Here is a 21,431-nt window from a genome sequence, read left to right on the forward strand (position 1 = left end):
CTTCTAGAGCCAGTATCAAAAAGAACCTTCAGGACACAAATTCTTTGCAGTGAAGTTTACAGTCAGCTGCCCAAATTGACATGTCAAGCAAAACAAGTTGAACCTCAGAGACTTTGACAGTTAAAATGTCTTTCTCATCTCTTAGTAGTACAAACATCGACAGCAGAAGGTCTCCTGAAACTTCAAGACCTGTGAGGACATACACCCCATTCAAGAGAGTCCTGGAGTTTACTGTGAAGAATAATACATCTTAAACACACAAGTCAGTGCATTCCTTCAATAAGCAAGTGCCTTTTGCAGCTGATAAGAATTAAGCTAAGCAACCACAGAGAAGACCAGCAGCCGAGAGTTTTGCTCAACATTTTCAGTGTGCAGCTTTTTAGTAGCTCCATATCTGAAGTTGCTACTGACATTAGTGTTTTGCATGGGGTTATGGAAGAAGAGCAGCATGAAAATGCAATATGTATTGCTTCTTGAGAGGAAGCTGTTTAGTGCAATTTGTCATATTTCAAACACATTGAAGGAGAGACTTGTACAGTTTTTCTGATTGTGTGTTGAAATTCTTTCTGTAAAATGAAGCTGTAATTTATTTTATTTTCAATCTAATATAATTAGGTGTAAAATCTATAATTCTCCTGCAAAAGGGCATTGATTTGCAAGCCACCTCTTTTCTTCTTGGATGGATCACCTGTTACAGTCCTAAAGGCTCTGTTTGCCCCCAAAAGGTGCACTAATATCCAACATTCTTTTGCAGAATGTTTACAGCGGAGCTGTGTACCTTAGATAACTATCAAAGAACTTGATCCTACAAACACTTGCTAGTGAACATATTGCTTACTACTCAGTAGTAAGCACTAAAGCTTCACTGCTTTGTTGGATTGAGACCTCGGTTTGTACTACAGTTAGCTGTAAGCAATTATATTCACTGATAAATGTTTGTAGAATCAGGACCAAGTCTTGTAGTCAAGGCCCTACATTTGGATTTGGATTTGTTCTTGGCCCATTTTGCCCTGGAAAGAGGAATGGATAACTACAGAGCAGAATTTTGCCTTCAAAGGGCAGTAGCTGCATTATTCTGTTATGTGATTTTGGATTTTGATTGAGAAGACTATTTCTTCAAAATTTGGCTTAACATCTCATGCCCAACTTCCATGTGCCAGCAGAAATTACTCCATCTACTCTATATGTGAGTATTTGAATACAGGGATGCTTTTTCACATCTTGTTTATAATCCCAGAGTTTAAAAAATAATGCTAATTTTATTTTTAAATGTTTTCTTATGGCTTTATTAAAATGAGTTTTTAAAAAGAGTAACTTTATATTAGTCACAGCTGCATTTATTTTAAAAAATGTACTGTTACTTAGTGTTGCTCTAGCATTTCATATTATTACTGGAGGACACTAGGCATGCCTCAGGGTTTCACAAAATGAATGTGTTCCCCAACCTTAACCCAAGATTTTAAACTTTGGCACCAGCTGTAGAAACAAAGTAAGAGATCGTGTTTTTAATTAAAATGATCAGTAATTTACATCTAATAAATGTCTTGCTTACTCCCAAGTTTTTCATGTTTTGGGATGCTTGTTAGAGAAGTTTATCTTGAAATTGCACTTTGTAACCGGCAAATAAAATAGCACATTTTTCAGGACAGAATCACAAGTGACTGGATAGTTTGGAACACTTGCAGAAACATTAATTGTTCGAAGAGACCAAAGCAATGGAATGGAATATCAACTAAGGCACCAATTCTGCAAGTTCATATGCACAGTAGATCTCACTGTGTGTGTGAATCTGCAGAGTTAGGGCCTAGTGAACCTGGACTTCAACTTCTGAACACTGAAAATGTTCATTTCCTAAAAAGCAAAGTTCAGTATTATACTACACCTCTACCTCGATATAACACGAATTTGGATATAAGGCGGTAAATCAGTGCTCCGGGGGGGCAGGGTTGCGCAGTCTGGTAGATCAAAGCAAGTTCAATATAACGCGGTTTCACCTATAACACGGTAAGATTTTTTGGCTCCCAAGGACAGTGTTATATCAAGGTAGAGGTGTACCTTCAAAATTCAAAGTAAGTGTTTGTTTGTTTCCTCCCCGACCCCCGCCACCCAAAAAAATCAAGGAATATGTAAATTACTTCAAATACAGTCGGATGGAGATCTGTATAGTATCTGCTTATCTAAAGTGTTTTATTATAATCTGTGCTACTATAGAAATAGTTCTTAAATGTTTAATTAAAAAAAATCCTAAAATATTGGTTCTGCATTAATACCAGTGAAGGGATAAACCTGTTTCTCCTAGTGAAAAGGCATAGAAATTGCTCCACTGGGAAAGGGCCTGAGGACAAGGCCCCCTACTTTTTATTAAAATGGGTTACTTTCTATAGACCCCTGAAATGAGGAGCTATTTTTATACTGCAAACCAGAGGAATTGTCTTGTGACCAGGTAGCAAATACACTGAAACTACTCACACCCTGACATCAGTGGTAACTGTTGTTTTAACCTTGTGTGGAGGATTTTTCCTTGAATTACACTATGGTGCCTCAGACTTGGTGCCCTAGTGGTTTCTGAGAGACTAAGCTGGCTGAACTGGGATTCCACCATCTTACAGCCAGTTTGAAGTTTATCAGAATTATAAATGAGAAGTGAAACTATTGGCAGGATCTTCAAATACCTTAATATGTGCCAGAGATGATAGTGAGAGACAAGGTGGGTGAGGTAATAACTTATACTGGACCAACTTTGGTGAAAGACAAGCCTTCGAGCGACACAGAACTCTTCTGATGGTGGTTGATTTTTGTATACCCAATGCATATGTGGTATGCTTGCCTAGTGCATGTGATCATCACTCCCTCTGGTGGCTGATAGTAGCAACCATTCAGACTATTTCATAACTTAGCCTGATTTACACTAAAAAGTTAGGTTGACCCAGTTAAGTTGCTCAGGAGTATGAAAAATCCACGCCCCTGAGAGATGTATTTAAGTCAACCTAACCCCAGTGTAGACAGTGCTAGGCTGATGGAATTCTTCCATCGAGCTAGTTACTGCCTCTCAGGGAAGTGGATCGTCTATGGGAGAACCCCTCCCATCCGCACAGGTAGTGCGTACACTGAAATACTACAGCGCTGCAGCTATGTCGCTGTAGTGTTTCAAGTGTCGATAAGCCCTCATTGTTCTTACTTTGTTCAAGTGATAGATGCCTGTGATCTTGATGCTGAAGATTTTTTAACTGAACCCCACTTGTGATTCTGGTGTCCACAGTTCATTACACAAGCATCTCTTGACATCTTACATGGCAAGATGGCTCCACAAGCAGTTTATCTTGATCATGTGATGAGGCTGGTTTATTATATGGGAGCAATCTTTAAGCTTAAGGTGGCTGGATGAAGATTGAATTAAAAGATGAGTGAAAGGTGCATGGTTTCAAAAGATGTTAACTCTTTTTTCCCCTAAATCATAATGGAGCCCAGTGCAGTTAGTTACATAGGCAAAGGTTCAGAAACAACAGTCATATGGGGGAGTTTCTCAGCAAATGGCATTTGCTTGGAGATTGTGAGAGAATGGGGAAAACGTTGGGCTGTGTTTTATTATAAATATCAAAAGGAAATTAATTATGCTTTCAAAGGGTTCAATGGAATCTCTTCTGAAAATGTCATATAGGTCTCATTAACTCTGAGTAAAGCAAAAAATCAACCACTCTGACTGTGAAACTGCACTGGGCTTGCTTCAGAGCAACTGGATCTTGAGTCTTCCTTGTAGAAGTTTCCTCTTAAAAAATATATTATGATTTATAGAATAATTTGAAATATGGATTAATTTCTAAACTAAATGAAAAGGACTGAAGAAACTATGTACTAATTAAAAACATCTTGATATCTGATATGCTGCACAGAAATCACTAACTAAAAGAAAAGACAAGGATTTTATAATTGAATTTTGTTCAGACTTGATGGATGGATAATGTGTGGTCTTTGATGATGAAGGAGGGAGAGGGGGAAAAAGTTTGTTACTCAGAGAACAGTTAAAGATTTAGGGTCAGATCATCAGCTTGTGTAAATCAGCATAGTTCCACTGTCAGGAGGTCAAACTAGATGATCAGTGGGTCCTTCGGGCCTTTGAGTATATGTACCTAAGTCAAACTGTAAAAATGTTTTCATAATTCAATATCCTGTTTGTCAACACTGGTTTGGATAAATATGTCTTACAACACTGGAAATTAGGGGGTTTCTGGAATAGTCAATGAGATCCATGTAGCTAGGTCCTATAAAGTGCATTGAATATGTAAGAGTAAATTATATCGTTTTATTTAGATCACAAAACAGTGTTCATACCCCCATATTCTTTTGTAATTTAAACCATGTTATCAGCTGTCTTGTATTTAACTCAAAAAAGCATTTGCGGATTCAGTTTGCATATACACTGTATAAATAATAATTACATTGTACATTTTAATATCTACAATATGTAGGATTTGAAAAGGATAAACTGCAATAAATATTGTATATTTTATATGAATTTTTAAACTCTAGTGTCTCAGCACTAATTAGAACATAACATAAGTTTACCATAAAAATCATAGAAACAACTTATCCTACAAACCCTTCTAGGTGCAAAACATGTATGAATTTGAAAGCGATTTGTTTGGCTCTTGGACTTTCTTGTTAATGTTTCCTTTGGCAGATGTCCTCTTGAGAACAGGAAATCACTCCCTTGTTTAGGACTGAAAACTGCTCTTTGAGCTAAGTATCAAGTAGATGAGGCTCTTAATTAAAGAAAAGAGAATGTAGACTTGTTTTGGATACACAACAACTGGCATAGTGGTCCCTTCTCCCTCAAAAAACAAACACAAAAAAACTGTTCTAAAAATGACTATCCATTCTGTTGTCTAAACCAAGGGCAGATGAAGACAGATTCCCAAGTACATCAGGGATGATGCTCCATTGACATCACTGGAGTTATACCACTAGAATAAATTGGCCCATTTTTTATAACTTAAATTTCCATTATTAATCAGACATATTAATGAGTGTATATTGTCTTCTAAAAGCATATTTTAAATGAAGCAAATAATATGTTGACTGCATCAAAAGAGTCTTATAAATATGCAAGCAATAGCAAAGATTAGAACCAGGGACTAATCAATGATGAGCAGTGTTGTTTGCTTTCTTAAGATAAGTTCTGTAAACTAAGTGTTATAGCTTAGCTAATACTTTCTGAGATGTACTTTTATATGGGCATTTTTGATAGCTTTGGGGTGCCTCTCAGACTTGGACTCTGGTTTTCCTGTAAAGTGCCAAAATGCACTAATAAAATCTTGTTAAATCTGGAGGTTTTAATACTTCTAAGCTTTCATGAAGAATTCCAGGATTTTCTGGGTGGGGGGTTGGATTTTTAAGGGGGAACGGGGGGGTTAAGTCACTGATATGACATTTGGGAGTTTTTATGAGTGGATGGGCAGGTTAAAAAGTGTACAAAGTTTGGCCCTTTATTAAGCCCATAGGCTGTTCAGGAGATCTCACCATCATCAGTGTAGGAACACACACCACCAGAGGGGCGGGGGGGGGAAGGGGGAAAGAGGATGGAAACATCTATTTTAATTTTTTTAAGTGGGAGATACTATAAAAAAATAAAAATGGAAAATGGAAAATTTTGTTTCCAAAACCCAGAAGTCAATGGCATTTTGAGTCAAAATTTAACATTTTTAGTTTTGCTTTGAAATATCAATTTAAATTAAGATTTTTTTATTATTTTTTTTAGAACTTCCCAGTTGATAAATCAACAATTTTGATGCATCCACATTTTTCCGATAAAACTTTTTAGTTGAAAAATGTTGACCGGCTTTAATGCTGTAGCCTTTTTCCTATATATCCCACCCCGAAAAAATCCTTTGGTGTGGATAGAGAGCTTCAGTCTGGTACCTTCCAGAAGTATTAAAAATTCAACACATGCAAACATCTATCTCTATTGGAATGTCCCCAATGAGTTGTATACCGGTAATATGTCAAACAATATTCTTTTGGATACATTGCCTAATTACTTGAAAGCCTAGTCTCCCTATAAAAAGAGCAATATTCCTCTCTCCTATCCTTGTGTCATCTGTCACCTCATTTATTATAATTTATTTATCAGAAGAGTGGATTTTCTTTCTCTTTTGCTCTTGTTATAATTGGATTTTCTTATAGGTTCCAAGATATTTGCCATACAAATAATACTGAATTGCATAGCAACTGTTCTTATACTATTGAGGAATAAATTGCATTTGACTTCAGACATGATGGAAAACAGACTATCGCCTTCTGTCAGCTGTTATTAGATAGCACTTTCTCTTGGGACAATATCCAAAGTGGGGAGCATTGTAAAGTCGACTACTATAAGAAACAAAGGGACCAATCCTGTGAAATACGAAGCACCTTATATGAGTGCTGAACAAAGTGTTCAAGAAAATAGTAGGTGAATGGAAGAAATGTTCCCCTCTAATGTGGAGGCAAAACATGCTCTAACACAAAGAAAACGTTCTTCAAGACAAGCTATGAAAATACTATTTATGTGTAGGGTTGCCACCCTCCAGGATTGTCCTGGAGTCTCTAGGAATTAAAGATTATGTCATGTGATGAAATCTCCAGGAATACGTCCAAGCAAAATTGGCAACCCTACTGATGTGCAATGTAAATATGCTACTTCTGAACCCCAGTAGAAAAAGAAATGGCCAAAGTCCCTAGATTGTATTAGGCTGACCATGTTCAGTCTGATGACATCTACTTGTCTTGGAAACAGGGCTGTTTGGGGCATTTCGTTCCTGAAAAACAATTCTCTGTACTCTCAGCTGGCAAGGCCTGAGAATGCATGACCTTCCCCTTCCCCGCAATTGCTCCGAAAGCCAGTTCATAGCAGGGAGGTAGGAGTGAGGAGGGGGTTTCAGATCCATTTCTACCTTTGAGCATTTGCATCTGCTTTCCACTGCCTAGGCATCCATAATGGCTTCTGCTGAATAAGTGACAAGATCAAACTCGACCAGGAATGTATATTCACCCCATTCTTTTCTATAGCTGGATCACTTGATGACCTCCACCTAAATTGCTGATCATACTTAAACCATAAAGAGAATTCTAAATTGTATCCTAATACAGGCATCATATACTCAGCATTCTTCCTAATGATGCTAGCTAAAGACAGACGAATGTCACAGTCTGAGTGATTGTCCTTACGAGTGATGCCATAAGGGAACTCTCACATGTTTTGTATCCAGCACATCATTGCTGATGATTCATGTTGGTAATTTGCAACATGAGATTTCATCCCCATCACCATTTTTCCTACGGTTGCATGGTGGTGTTGCAGTTTAGAGTTAGAAATATAAATTGTAAGTGCTATTACCTTTCTGCACATGTAATAATGATTGAACTGAAGTTACACAGCAGCAACTCAATGTGTAATAGCGATAGAGCTGTAGACCATCCTGCCTAGACCTGTGCATGAAAAGAAGCCTCTGTATGTGTGCCTCCCGGTTCCCCTACAGAAGAAGGAGGCATTCTCTTTCCATGACATTGCCACCTCTTTCTCTGTGGTTTGCATAAGGAGAAGAGGCGGAGATAGGGCAGCAGGAGGTGAGCTGAGGGATATGCATCATCCTGCTGTGTGAAGAGTAAGCTAAAAAAGTTCCACTTATAGGTCTAAAGGGTTACTGGGAGTTGGCCAGAGGAGGGGCTAGAATTCAGAGCAGATGCAGGGGACTTAGAGCCTTCATTTGGCCTATTGCAGCTTCCACGGGGTCATCTAAATTGGAGAGGGGGGAGTATTCTTGCCTATTTGTCAGAGGCAAAACCTGCCTCCCCTGACAGAATGATCAAGAAGAAATGGGGCAAACAGAGATTTTTTTTTCCTTCTCCTGTAGGATTTTCTGCAGGAGGGGATGATCTGGGATGGGGGCAGCAGGCACTGATACAATCCACTCAATAGTCATTTAGTTGGGTTTTTCTCACCATGATCATGGTATTTTTTTTTTCAATGGGTAGCTGCCGACTTGATTAATCTCATTTCCCCTGGCCCTCAGCCTTTCCATTCACCTTCCAGCTGAGCAAACAAAGGGGTGGATAGTCATTTTAACATGCTTCCTCCCTCAATCCCTCTGGGATTGGCCTTCAGTTCATCCTGTTCATAAAACAACTGTTTTAACAATCTCTGAGAAATGTGTCTCTTTACTAGAACTTGGACCAAGCGGCCTCTATTGGGATAAACTTTAAAAGACCCAAATCTGCCACCTGGGAACCACCATTCAGCTAATGTCTTTATTATTATTTCTACTAGATGGAGTGGGTTTAATAAAGATCATGGCACTCATAACAACCAGTTGAGAAAAAACAAAATAAGCAAACCAATGGAGTCTGAAGTTCTATATTTATCTTGTGTATTATGCACAAAGATATTTTAAAACAAGTTTGACATAACAAGGACACTGTCTTGTGTTCTTTGTTTAGATTTTGCATTTCTCTGTTTGAAAGTCCATGGAGTCAGTTTCACTTTTGGCTTTTTTAGTGTTGCAAGGTTTAGCTCTTGCATTGTGAAGAGGAATGTTTGTTTACTTCAAATTCTCTGTTCTCGTTTGGGTATTTTTTTAAAAAGGTAGAAATGTATCCACTGTCACTACATTTTATAAAAACCTGTATTTTCAAAATGTAAATTTGTGGCCAAACTAAAAATAGTCAATAGAAAATGTCAATTTGCAAAAATCCCTGTAATCTCCACCTTTACCCTTACTAAGCAATCCCTGACAATTAAAAATCTTGAGTCCTAATAAAGTCCTATAGTCAGCTAAAAGATAATGTCCATTGAAACAAATGGAAATGGCTAGATTTTTACCAGTGAAAAATGCAAATAATCAATTTTTGTGAGAAATCTAGACCCTCACTACTTTCTCAATAAAGTGATTGTTGAACACTGGACACAAGTATCTGCTTCTGTTCTTTACCATTTCTTTCATCCAGCTTACTACAAAATGTGTTCCTTGCAATGAACATCATGACCACTTTCAAGAATGCAGACTTTGTGACATGGGGATCCATCTTGAGTTGAACTCTGATGGGCTCAGGGCCCTTTGCCTCAATTGAGTCGCTTGATTTATTTAGTGCAGAAGTCAGCAACCTGTGGTTCACAAGCCACAGATCTTTTCAAACATCTGCACTGCTCAGCTTGAAATAGGAAACTGGCGCCACCCTACCATCCTCATTCAATTCCCTTCCTTCTCCTCTCAATCCACCCCTCTCTTCCTGGTTCCTGCTGTTTAAGTCCCACTCCCTGTAGTCTTGAGTGCATTTCTCCTCTTTTGCTGGTTGTCTTGTGTTAATTTTTTGGGGGAATATAGATGTATTTGAAAATTGCCATTTTGAATCTCATCCTGGTATCTGTTCTCTGACACCAGTCACTTTACAAGGGGTGCCCCATTGCACAATAATTGAGTGAATATGACAACATTATATAAATGTTGCTCTGGGGGTGGTAGACAGCTAATTTCTATTATCCTTGTTTGTTTATTTAAAGTACTACTAGAAAGTTTAACAAAATGACTTGCTTCAGGAATTAGGAAATTTTCTATCCAGCGGTAGGGTCTGCTTTCTAACTGCAGAAGCACCCAGGTTCGGGGAGCGAAAGGAACAACTTTTCCACTTTGATACATGCAGGCTGCTAAGAGTGCTGAACAGAAGGTATAGATGCTGTCCTTTCCCATCTTTTTTGCTTTTTCAGCCATTACCAGGAGCTAATTTGGGAGGTGGAGGGACTTGTAAAAGTCCCCACAATTCAGACTTGAGTAAGCAGAATGATCCTGCCCTCTGAGCAGTGAAACCACCACACTGATTCTTCTCTGTCTTCGTTCCTGCTGTCATGGAGGAATGAACAGGATTTGTCCCTAATGAATTAAAACACTGCATGAGTAATCGTTGATTGGCTAGGTTGAAAAATGAGACGACAGGATCTCAGTAGAAAAAATATTGCAGACCCTGAGCTGGCTGCATCATTGGTCTGAACAGGTAGAACACAATTGGGTGACGAAGGATTGCATTCACAACTGACTTTGCTTCCAACATCATCTATGACAGTTTATTTTTAAGATACAGTACCCCACAATGTATGACCCTATACACGGTTATCTGGAAGCTGAGTGTGAAGTTCTGTGCAAAGCGGGAATGCAGTTGGCAGGGATGTGGGATATTAGAACCCAAAGTAGTTGCGGGTAGAGAGATAAGGGGGCCTGGGAGGAGGAGGTTTGGTCATGAGTTGGTATATTTGTGTATATGGGATCCAGCAGGGGCATGTAGAGGGAGAAGTGATCAGGGTTTGGAGAAGGGTTGTGTGGAAAGTTTAGTGGAGGGAGGAGCCTGGGGCTTATGTGTGGGAAGGGACTGAGGGGGGTTATAATGTCTGGGTGGGGGATGCAGGGGTTTTATTGGAGGGTGTTTGGTCAGACAGGGGAAGGTGGGCGGAGGTTTAGGGGGCAGACTCGCAGAGGAGGGGGGGTTGGGCACGTTTGGGATGGTGGGGGAGGGGAGGAGACACGGGTGGGGGTGGCGTGGTGGCTTGTGGACGGTAGGTACTGAAGGCGCCTGGGATGGGCGGGGCCCATCCGGCCGGGGGGAGGGTGTGTGCGCGCGCGGTAGAAGAACGGGACCTAGAGAGGGGCGGGACGACAGGCTACGGGCCCAGGGAAGGGGCGGTGCCTTCAGCTGCGCACACACCCGCGTTTCAACAAACTCTGACCCCGCTGCCGTACCGTCCCTTCCGGTAACATGGCGGCCTCCTGTGGGCAACGGAAGCAGCTGGCGGAGCCGGCGCTGGGGAACCCCCCGCAGTGGCACGTGCCCGTTCCCGGCCGGCCGGCAGCATGTCATCGCTGCCAGGGGAAGGCGGGGAGCTGCGGGGCCGAAGCCTGCAAGAGCTGCAGGAGATGCTGAGGCGCCAGGAGAGGCTGCTGGCCGCTCGGTGAGCCCCGGGTCGGGGGGGCGAGACCCCGGGATAGCGCCCCGCGGCCACCCCCCCCCCGGGGCGGGGCTGAGCCGGTCCTTCCCCGCGCACGGGCCCGCGCGGCAGAGGGGGGCGGTAACCGGCGCAACTGCTTCCCGCCGGGGACCAACTGCCCGCCCCCAACACACACACACACACACACACAGAGCTGCCCTCGCGCACCTTCTCTTCAATGCCCCGCTGTCATCCCCGCCCCCCACACAGAGCTGCCTTGCCGCCTCCTGTCCCCCCGCGCCGCCACTTCCAACACACACACACACAGAGCTGCCCTCGCGCACCTTCTCTTCAACGCCCCGCTGTCATCCCCGCCCCCCCCCACACAGAGCTGCCCTGTCTCCAGTCCCCCCCCCCGACGTCACTACTTCCAACACACACACACTGCTACCCCAACACCCCACTGTCATCCCTGCCCTACACACAGAGCTGCCCTGCCACCTCCCCCCCCGCCACCACTATTTCCAACACACACACACACTCTGCTACCCCAACACCCCACTGTCATCCCTGCCCTACACACAGAGCTGCCCCGTCTCCTGCCCCCCCCAGCCAGACACCACTTCCAACGCACACACCCCCCACCCCAATGCCCCGCTGTCATCCCTGCCCCACACAAAGAACTGCCCCGTCTCCTGTCCCCCCCGCCGCCACTTCCAACACACACACACACACACCCCTACCCCAACACCCCGCTGTCATCCCCGCCCCACACACACAGCTGCCTTGGCGCCTGCCCCCCCCCCACTGCCACTACTTCCAACACACACACACTGCTACCTCAACACCCCTCTGTCATCCCCGCCCCACACAGAGCTGCCCTGCCCCCCTGGCCACTACCTCCAACACACATACTCTGCTACACCAACGCCCTGCTGTCATCCCTGCCCCACACATACGGGTGCTCTCCCTCCTGCCCCACAGCCACCACCTCCAGCACACACACACATACACACTGCTACCCCAACACCCTGCTCTCATCCCTGCCCCACACACACAGTTGCCCTGCCTCCCCAGCCACCACCTCCAATACACACACTCTGCTACCCCAACACCAACACCCCGCCTCACACACACAGGTTCCCTGCTTCCTAATGCGCCCTCCCCCCCAAGCCAACGCGCTCACATCGAGAGATGCATTGCTACCCCAACACACCGCTGTCATCCCTGCCCCACACAGAGAGCTGCCCTGCCTCCTGCCCTCCCAGTCACCACTTGCAACACACATTCGCATACACACAGAGATACGCACTGCTACCCCAACACACCGCTGTCATCCCCATCACACCTGCGTGCGCACACAGAGCTGCCCTTCCTCCTGCCTCCCCCAGCCACCACCACCTATAACACAGACACACACACACACGTGCACACAGACTCACAACTACCCCAACACCAATGCATCGCTATCATCCTGCCTCCTGTTCCCCCCCCAGCCACCACCACCTCCAGCATGCACAGATAGACACACCACTACCCCAACACCATTGTCATCCCCCACCCCCCACACACACACGGATCAGTCCTGTGTCCTGTCCCCTAGCTCCCAGCTTCCACCACCTCCAACACACAGAGGCACCACTACCACAAGACCAACACACCGCTATCATTCCCCCAACATTAACACGTGCACACACACACAGCTGCCTGCCTCGTGTTCTCCCCCCCCGCCCACAGCCACCAGCACCTCCAACACACGCAGACATGACACAGTGAAGCCTGATCCTGCCAGTGACTTTACATGAGCACCCGTCCCCCCACTGTCCGCTGTCACTTTGGACGGTGGATACCACGGTGACAGGAGCTGTGCCCTTTTGAGAGGGATAACAACCAGGTCACAGATCAGACTCAGTGGGCAGAACAGGCCCAAGAGTCATAATGATTTTCCCCTATTGAAAGGGCCACCTCACGGGAGCTGTTGCCAAGCACAGAGAGTGCTGTGATAAGGGACAGAAGGATTTGGGAGTCCAAGCACTACAGGATCAGACTATTGTAGAATTCAGTGCCAGAAGGGATGACCAGATCATCTGGTCTGATTCCTGTGTATCACAAGCCACCAACGCCACGCAGCACCCACACGCTAAACCCAGTGACCAAAGTATTACAGTCTACAGGAAACTAGACTGTTAGGTGCCACAGGCAGAGAATAGGTGGGACTGAGGTGCACCAATGCCCAAAGCCCCTGCAGTGGCAGGAAAATGATTGTTAGGTAGACACAGCTAATCCTGGCAAGTTACCTGCACCCACACACTGCAAAGGAAGGTGAAAAAGTTTGTTACTGCCAATTTGACCTGGGGGAAAATTCCTGCCTGACCCAACACGTAGTGATCACTTAGATCCTGAGCCTGGGAGCAAGAACCAGTGAAGAACAATAAATAAGTGATGTTTTTGCTTTAGTAGGGCCTGATCTTGCAAGCACTTAAGCATGAGTGAGACTATTCAAAGTCAATGGGGTTCCTCACATGAGTAAAACCACCCCATATGTTTACATGTTTGCGGGGTCAAGGCTTTAATGATTTGCAAATCTGACATGTTACCTGCAGAAATACATTGTTTTTAAGGAGGCTTTCTAGTCTCGTTTCAATAAAAGGGATGTGTGTGTGTGTGTGTGTGTGAGAGCGCGAGTTAATGAGTAAAGGCCAAAGTGGGGAGTGGAACGCAATTTATGGGGGGGAATATAGAGAGGTAGTATCTAATCTTAGGCTATGTGTTCATTGTAAAAAAGATATGTCTTGTTTCACATCGAGATAGCTAATTTGATGTAAAATTGTAGAGGAGACGAGACACAAGTAGTTTTATACCTCAGCATAGCTAGTTGAGGTAAACCCCAATTAGTGGGGCTATGATTGATTACAACTAGCTATGCTGAGGTAAAAACTCCAGTGCCTGGTCCCTTCTAAAAAATGACAGTGAGGTAGCTAACTTAGTATAAAGACATATCTTTTTTTTTTTTCCTTCCAGTGAAGGAAGACTAAAGGGTGGGGAAAAGGAAGAACTAGAACAAACATGCATCCTGCACAAATGTGCAATTTTAGCCCTATTCTCTAAGGCAGGGGAGGGCAAACTTTTTGGCCCGAGGGCCACATCTGGGTGGGGAAATTGCAAGCAGGGCTGAGGCAGAGGGTTGGGGTGCAGGAGGGTGTGGGGGGGATGGGAGGGTGCAGGAAGGGGCTATGGGCAAGGAGTTGGGGCAGAGAAGGGTGTGGGGTGTATAAGTGGCTCAGGGCAGGGGTGCAGGGAGGGGTGCAGAGTGCGGGAGGGGGCTCAGGGCAGGGGGTTCGGGTCGGGCAGGAGGCTCAGGGCGGGGAGTTGTGGTGTGGAGTGCAGGAGGAGTTTGGGCTCCAGCCCGGTGCCACTTACCTGTTAGTAAGTCAGTAAAACTTCCTTGGACCCAATTTACTGGTTGTGAATGCTACTCATTTGTGTCAGAATCGCATAAATTTCTAGGTTGGATTTCACACACGTACACTTCTCTGATTGATTTGCTACAGATAGCTTTGATAACATAATAGAGTTGTGAAGACTATTCTGGGTAAGGCTGTCAAGACAACAGTTTAAGAAGTATACTCCAATTTTACATATGTTCACAGTTCTAAAGTCAATTGATAAATATCTTCAGTAATCATAGCACAGTTCACTTCAGTCTTGTATTTTGCCCTCCAAGTTCTGTGATCTTTTAAATGAAATCACTGTAAAATATTTGCCATACCATTAATTCAGCTCAGAATAATCTTCACTTGTTTTGGTAAAATGATTACTTTTTTTCTGCTATAGTCATGAACTTATAAAACTACAGATGTCATGCATTTATGCAAACTTTAGAATTCTAATGTTTTCAGAATGTTTTATGTCATGGAACCAGCAATGTTTTAATATTTTCATGAAACTATTAACTTTATCCATCGGATATTACATATGTGAATATCAGAAGTAAGACTGAGGGTTCTCACGTAACTCTTTCTTATTTTTAGGACTTTTATTTATAGACTTCCAGATAAAGGTAAAAAGATCTCTGATTTTGTTGAAAAGCTGAAGCTTGCCATAGCACAACAGGAAGAATTAAGGAGAACAACTGAACTGTTGTCTGTTGTTAGACTGGAGTTTCAGACAAAACAACAGGAGATTAATACAAACAAGCAAAGAGTTGCCCTGAGTGAGGACAAATCAACAAATAAAGTTTTCTCATCTATTTATGAAAACTCTGCTACTAATGTAAACATAACTTCTAAAACTGTTTTGCAAGACAAGGAAGCTGAATGTACCGAGAAAAGAGACACACATACGGCTTCTGCAAAGGGCCATAAAAAACGTGATCAAATAGAGAGTATGATCGAAGACCATGCAAAATCTCACGAAAGTAAATCCAATTTAAATTCATCCTCAATCAGCCTGATGAAAATTGATCAGCAGATACCTAAATACAGTTCTCTGGGTGAAACAGAAAGTGCAGTGGATGCTTCAGGCAACAGTGGTGACATGCTGGTTGAGGCCTTTGAAAGAGTTGCAGTTGGAGATGGGAATAACAGTGAAAGAAAATCAGAAAAAGAACAGAACATTGCTAAATTTAAGAACAATCCCCTTGGAAGCCTTCCCACGGTGGCACCAAAAAAGCCACATTATATTGAAGTTCTAGAATCAAGAGCTAAGAACCCAAGATCAAAAAATAAATTTAAAACCAACATGTAAGTATTACAGAATAGAGAAGTTTCTCATAAATAGGAGGACTAACTATTATCTATATAAAATTGGCGACTGTAAATGCTTTTTGCTTTTGCTTTGTTTTGACAGAATTAGATGATCAAAAAGACATATGGCATTTTGTGGTATGCTAGTTTAATGTGCTAGTCCCCCACATCTGGGGACTAGGGCTAAAATCCTGATTCAAAAGTTATCATTTTAAAATGTGTTGCTTAGTCTCCTGATTCCACAAGTAATAAATAATCATCATCAACACTTAAAGGTTGTTTGTTTGTTTTTTGGTCCATGCTACAAAGCTATTACTTAACTGGCAAATATTCCTTTAGGATTACAACTGAACTGTAATAGTGGGTGGCTTTTCAGGATCACTCTGAATTTTAATTTCTGTATTGGCAAAATTGTCTGGAAACTTCCAACAGTGACTACCTGAAGTTTCCCTGACTCCCAGCCATTGCCATTTTATGGGCACAAAATAAGCAGAAACAGAGAACTAGAAGTATAACTTCTGGCGGAGATTTTTTTTTCCCCGGAAGAATATTTGCTACAAGTTGGTGATATGATAGAGTTTTGCACCTTTACTAGGTGCTATACTGGAAATAATTGATATGCATGATGGAGCATCATCACAGTGTCTTCATATACTTGAAAAGATGGACCTATTGTAGCTGCAGACCACTACAAAGTATGTTGAAAGTATTAGAAGATTATAAGCTGTATGAAATCGCTAGTTCATTTTTTCCATTGATTAAAAACTTCAGATATTCAGAGGAAGGCAGGAAAGAGTGACTCCAGGTGTCTGTGTAGTATGTGATTTTATGGTTAGTATTAGAAACCTGTGTGTAGAGATAGATTGTACTTAAGTAAGGCATGATCCTTCAATGTGCTGGAGTATTTCCTATGAGAAAATGAATGTCCTCAACCTCAGGGAAGTTAATTGAAGTAGATAGTGTTTGGTAGATTGAGAGAGGCAGCATATTCTAATGGACTCATTGCTGAGTTGGGGACTCCTTCATTCTAATAAAGCAGTGATTTACTCTGTGGCTTCAAGGAAGTCACTTAACCTCGCCATGAATTTTTCCTCACTGGTAAAGTTTCCTTTCTTATAAAAGTGTTGTGAAAATTAATTACCTTTTTACATGAAGAAGCACTATGAAAGTTCGGCTTATTGTTCACTTATGTGGTACATTATAATATGACCTGATTTATACTGTCTCTTTCTTAGTCTTTCTGTATCAGAAATGACTATTTCTAGAATTAAAACTATGTCTTAAATTCACATTGCAAATATGGGTCGCAACTTCACATTTGATCCCTTTTAGATTACCAGCTGAGTGGAGTGTCTCATCTCATGATTCGTCACCTAGTCGTTCACCTAGGAGACTTGGGTCTTCGATTTCTGAAGAAGAAAGACGTCTTAGAGATAAGAAACATCTGGATGACATCACAGCAGCCCGGCTGCCACCACTTCATCATGCACCTACCCAATTGTTATCCATAGAAGAATCAATAGCAATTCAGACACAGCAAAAAGAAATTTATGAGGTATGAATCGGTGTTACTGTTTGGTCTGGAAAATGTAATTACATTGCTGGGACCATTCTGGAAAGCCACAGTATAAAAGCTATGCCTTTCATATGTTAGTCAGTTGAGACTTCCAGACCCTTTATAAGGTCAGATTAATTTTTCTATTTGATTCTGTCAGTGGTTTTTTTCAAATTCATTCTTTAGAGCTGTTTATCAAGCAGTGAATAAAATTTAGCATTATTCTTTGCATATAGTAATGATCAATTCATTACAGTGTTACTTGTCACTTCTGTGATTTGAACTCAAAAAGTATGCTCAGTAACAAACATACCAGTCACTAGCGTATGCTGGATTACCTATTCAGGCTAATGAAGGCAAAAGAAGTATCCAGTGTTATAGATCTGAAAGGTGTGCAAGTAATTACAGTTGATTTTCTTCGCACTGTGACTGGCAATGACCAAGTTCTTTGTAGTCACTGGAGGTTAAGGAAGTTTCATTTTGAACAGAGATCTGGCACTGGATGTTGGCATTGAATTCCATATGATGACAGACTGGTAATGTTTAAAACTAGACAACTAGTAAAAACTTGTTGGTATTCGGCTATTTAATAATCTCAGCATTCCTGAGAGTTAGGTAAATGTTATTTCCCCTTTTTACGAAGGGGGAAACTGGAACTGGAACAATTACGGGAGTTGCCAAAGGCCACAGTCTTTGTCAGAGCTCGGTTTGGAGCATGGGAGTTCTGTTTCTCAGTCATGTTATGACTCTGGTAGGCCACATCTCTACATAGGCCTGATCTTGCTCAAGTAGAAGCAGGTCTTATGTAAGAATTGCAGCATGAGAAGCTGTTGCTCAAGTAATAAAATGAAATCATTTCTAAATCAAAATAGTAAAGATATTTTTGTTTAAATTTAAGGAACTGTCCACTGTTTCTTGCAGATATTAGGAATTGCTGGGATGAGACTTAATGTGATCATGCCAGTTACTCTGTAATGTTTCTATTTTTCAGCTAGTAGGTTTTTGATATCCAGGATGAATAACAAATTGTAGTTTAACTTATGTCTCTCTCTTTCCTGTGTGTGTTTGTTTTAGGAAATGCAAGCCAAACTTGCTGCGCAAAAACTAGCAGATATGTTGAATATTAAAATGGTCCGGTATGAACCTGAAGGGGAAACCTCAATGAAGTACAGAGAAGTGAGGGATGAGGAAGACTACCATTCATTGGAAGACTGAGTTCAAAAAGGAAAATATCTGGCAGTGGACAGTGTAACTGATCTCTTGCGCTACCCTTTTAAAAGCTCGATAACCAGGATTCTTGGCCATGTAGATTGCTGTGTTTGCTAGAGGAGATGTGGCACTGTAGCTCTGGGAAGGGATTAATAGTTTAAGTAGAAATGATATTGGTGTTTGTGGCCTGATTTTCACAGACAGAGAATGTGCTCAGTGCCTCTGAAAATTGCCCATTGTGCTTTATATAGCTCAGCTAAAGTAGCTGTTCAGCATACTGTGGTAAGCTGTGACAGAGCGTCTACAAGAAGATGGCTATAGTTGGTGGGAAAAATGAACATAAAAGGAATAAATATTTATTAAACCTATTGTGAATAGATAAGAATTCTGAGTTATTTTATAACTCAAATCTTCTTCAGGCTCTAAGGGATGTTCTCTCCAGTTATAGTGACTCTTGTTAAGCAAATCTAGAGATTTAATTAATTTGAAGACTAATATTTTCTATTAAAGGCCTTGGTGGTTTTTTTCATACTATTTTTGTACATTGATTAAACTTTTGGAATACTATTGTCTACTGAAATTAATAGAACAGATCCTTCCTCTATTTCCTCTAGAGGAAATAAAGTCTTGGGTGTTTTTTCAGTAATGCAAACTAGCCAACCATGGAAGATCAAAAATCTCTCAAACACAGTAGCATTTTCTTTGTTTCAACTGAAGTTTGAAGGTGGAGAGCACCAGTGAAAAGCTTTTGTTAATTACAAAGAAATACAGCTCAGATAAAAAATAATAGAAAATTCTTTATCTTACTTGCCAAGAACTGGGTTCTGAGATTCCTCTGCAGCATAAGGAATACAGCTCCCTGCTGCTGACTTAGTTGTTGGCAATAGCATTAGCTGTTGTAGGAGAACTCAAGCCATGGCACGTAAAAAGACTTTCGTTCATCCACTAGCGTTAAATATACTATAGTGTAGTCTGCTTTGAATGACTGACATCTGGAAACTTAAGGGCCTTTCCAGAGAAGTGCCATACTTGAAAAAGTGTGCTCACACCCATAAAACACGCTTTGTGCAAATCATACATAGCTACCTGTCTTGTGTACAGATGCATGTTTCTGAAGCCTCAAGCATTGTGTCCTCAAATATGTGACCCTGAACATCAGATTCCTTTCTAGCTTCCAAACATAAGCAACAAACTAAATCATAGCTAGCAAGGTTATTGTCTAAAGGATAATTCTGAAATTGTGTTGCTGTATTAGGGAACTGGAGGATGCTAATTGAAAAGAAGAAAAGGGCCTTGGCTTGCAGGATGTAGTGAGAATAGTTGTTTTGTACATTCTGGAATAATGAAGCATCCGATTAGATCCAAAACTTTCAGCATTTTGACTACTGTTATGCACGCTTTTAAAATCCGATTCTGCTGGTGACAGTTAACCTTAAGTACAAAAATAACCCAGTTGAACTGGTTAGGAAAACATGTTGAATCTTCAGGTTTTGAAGATTATATTAGAATGCAAACTGACTGGAAATTGGTTATATTTGTTTAAAAGTTGGGGAATCCTGTATATTGAAAGATTAAATAGCAAACGCTCTGCTCCTCAGTGTCTCCTGTTTAAAGGGCTGGAACTGTGGAAGCATGTCTACTTCGTGATCCTGTGGGTTTTAAAAGCAAACTTGCCAGAAGAGTTTGGATTTTGCTCCTGTTTAATTATGTAAGCGCCACCCACACTAATCTTAAACCTACTTATCATTAGTTTGTGGTGATTCTTGCAACCATACCACTTTAAACTGTGATCTTGTTTGCTCTTCTAAGCTCAGTTCTTGACTGGGGAGGGGCAGGCAGAGAATCTCCCAAGGACAAAGCCAGGTGGTATAGGAAGTGCTGGCGGCTCATAAGTGGCACCCATTCGTTCATGAATCAATATCTGACTGTGCTATTAAGGGATACTGCTGAAGTTTTCATCTTTTAGGTTGAACATCCTCTAGTCTTGACCATTTAACATCTGATTTTTCAGAATGTTAAAACTTTGCAACCTCAGTTGAAGTCAACTGAGTGGCAGATGCTCAGCAACACCAAATGCCAAGCTCTTAGTCAATGTAGATCTCAGGTCTCTTTTAAGAGTAAAGATGCTCTGGTATTAGATTTTGCATATCTAAAGTCTCTCTTCAGTATCACTTCAGGTTCTTCTTCGAGTGATTGCTCATATCCATTCCAGTTAGGTGTGCGCGTGCTGCGTGCACGTTCGTTGGAAGATTTTTACCCTAGCAACCCCAGTGGGTCGGCTGAGCGCCCCCTGGAGTGGCGCCATAACGGCACCGTATATATACCTCAGCCGACCCACCCGACCCTCAGTTCCTTCTTACCGCCCGTGTCGGTCGTTGGAACAGAGGAGTGCAGCTTGCCTGACCTCCGCTTCCCTAGCTTCCTCATAGTTCTTCTATTGTAAAATTGTAGTTAGCCTATGCCTACAGGAGATCCAAATAGCTCCTGTTTAAAGTGCCTGGGAGAGTCTCACTTATCTTCCAAGTGCCCCATTTGCAAGGCTTTTAAGCCACGCACCAAGAGGGAGAGAGACATCAGACTCAAACAGCTCCTCATGGAGGCAGCCTTAACCCCTCCGGCTTCGGCACCACCTTCAGACTCTCGCAGTACCTCCTCGGCACAGGGTCACTCTTCTCTGCCCAAACAGAGAGCACCATCGGCACCGAAATCGACCCTGAGACGCTCTCTCTCGCCAAAGGCGAAAAAAGCGAAGGCCGCTGCTGCCTCGGCACCGCCCGCTTTGAGGCTGCAGACTGCGCCCCGCCCGGCACCGAAACCTGCCGCGGCACCGACTGATCCGGCACCAGCAACTCTGCCAGTACCGCCAACTCCGGCCCCACAGAGGCCGTCGAGTCCGGATCCTGTGTCCTCCCTGGCACCGGCCGCGGTTGAGCTCACATTGCCATCAACTCCTGAGGCCTTCAGAGTGGCAAAGGAC

The 21,431-nt window shown here is 42.4% G+C and overlaps 1 protein-coding gene across 1 annotated transcript in view; it reads left to right on the forward strand.

Annotated features, from left to right (window-relative positions):
- LOC123344054 (myocardial zonula adherens protein-like) overlaps positions 1–20,023 on the forward strand; it is an 88,589-nt gene extending 68,566 nt beyond the window's left edge. Inside the window, exons 13-15 of the mRNA XM_044979793.1 lie at positions 14,977–15,687; positions 17,023–17,245; positions 18,320–20,023. Of these exons, the coding sequence (XP_044835728.1) occupies positions 14,977–15,687; positions 17,023–17,245; positions 18,320–18,460 (1,075 nt within the window). The 3' untranslated portion in view covers positions 18,461–20,023. The remainder of the gene's footprint in view (positions 1–14,976; positions 15,688–17,022; positions 17,246–18,319) is intronic.
- Positions 20,024–21,431: the final 1,408 nt, after the last annotated feature.

Source organism: Mauremys mutica, chromosome 11 (assembly GCF_020497125.1).
Source record: "Mauremys mutica isolate MM-2020 ecotype Southern chromosome 11, ASM2049712v1, whole genome shotgun sequence".
NCBI lineage: Eukaryota > Metazoa > Chordata > Testudines > Geoemydidae > Mauremys > Mauremys mutica.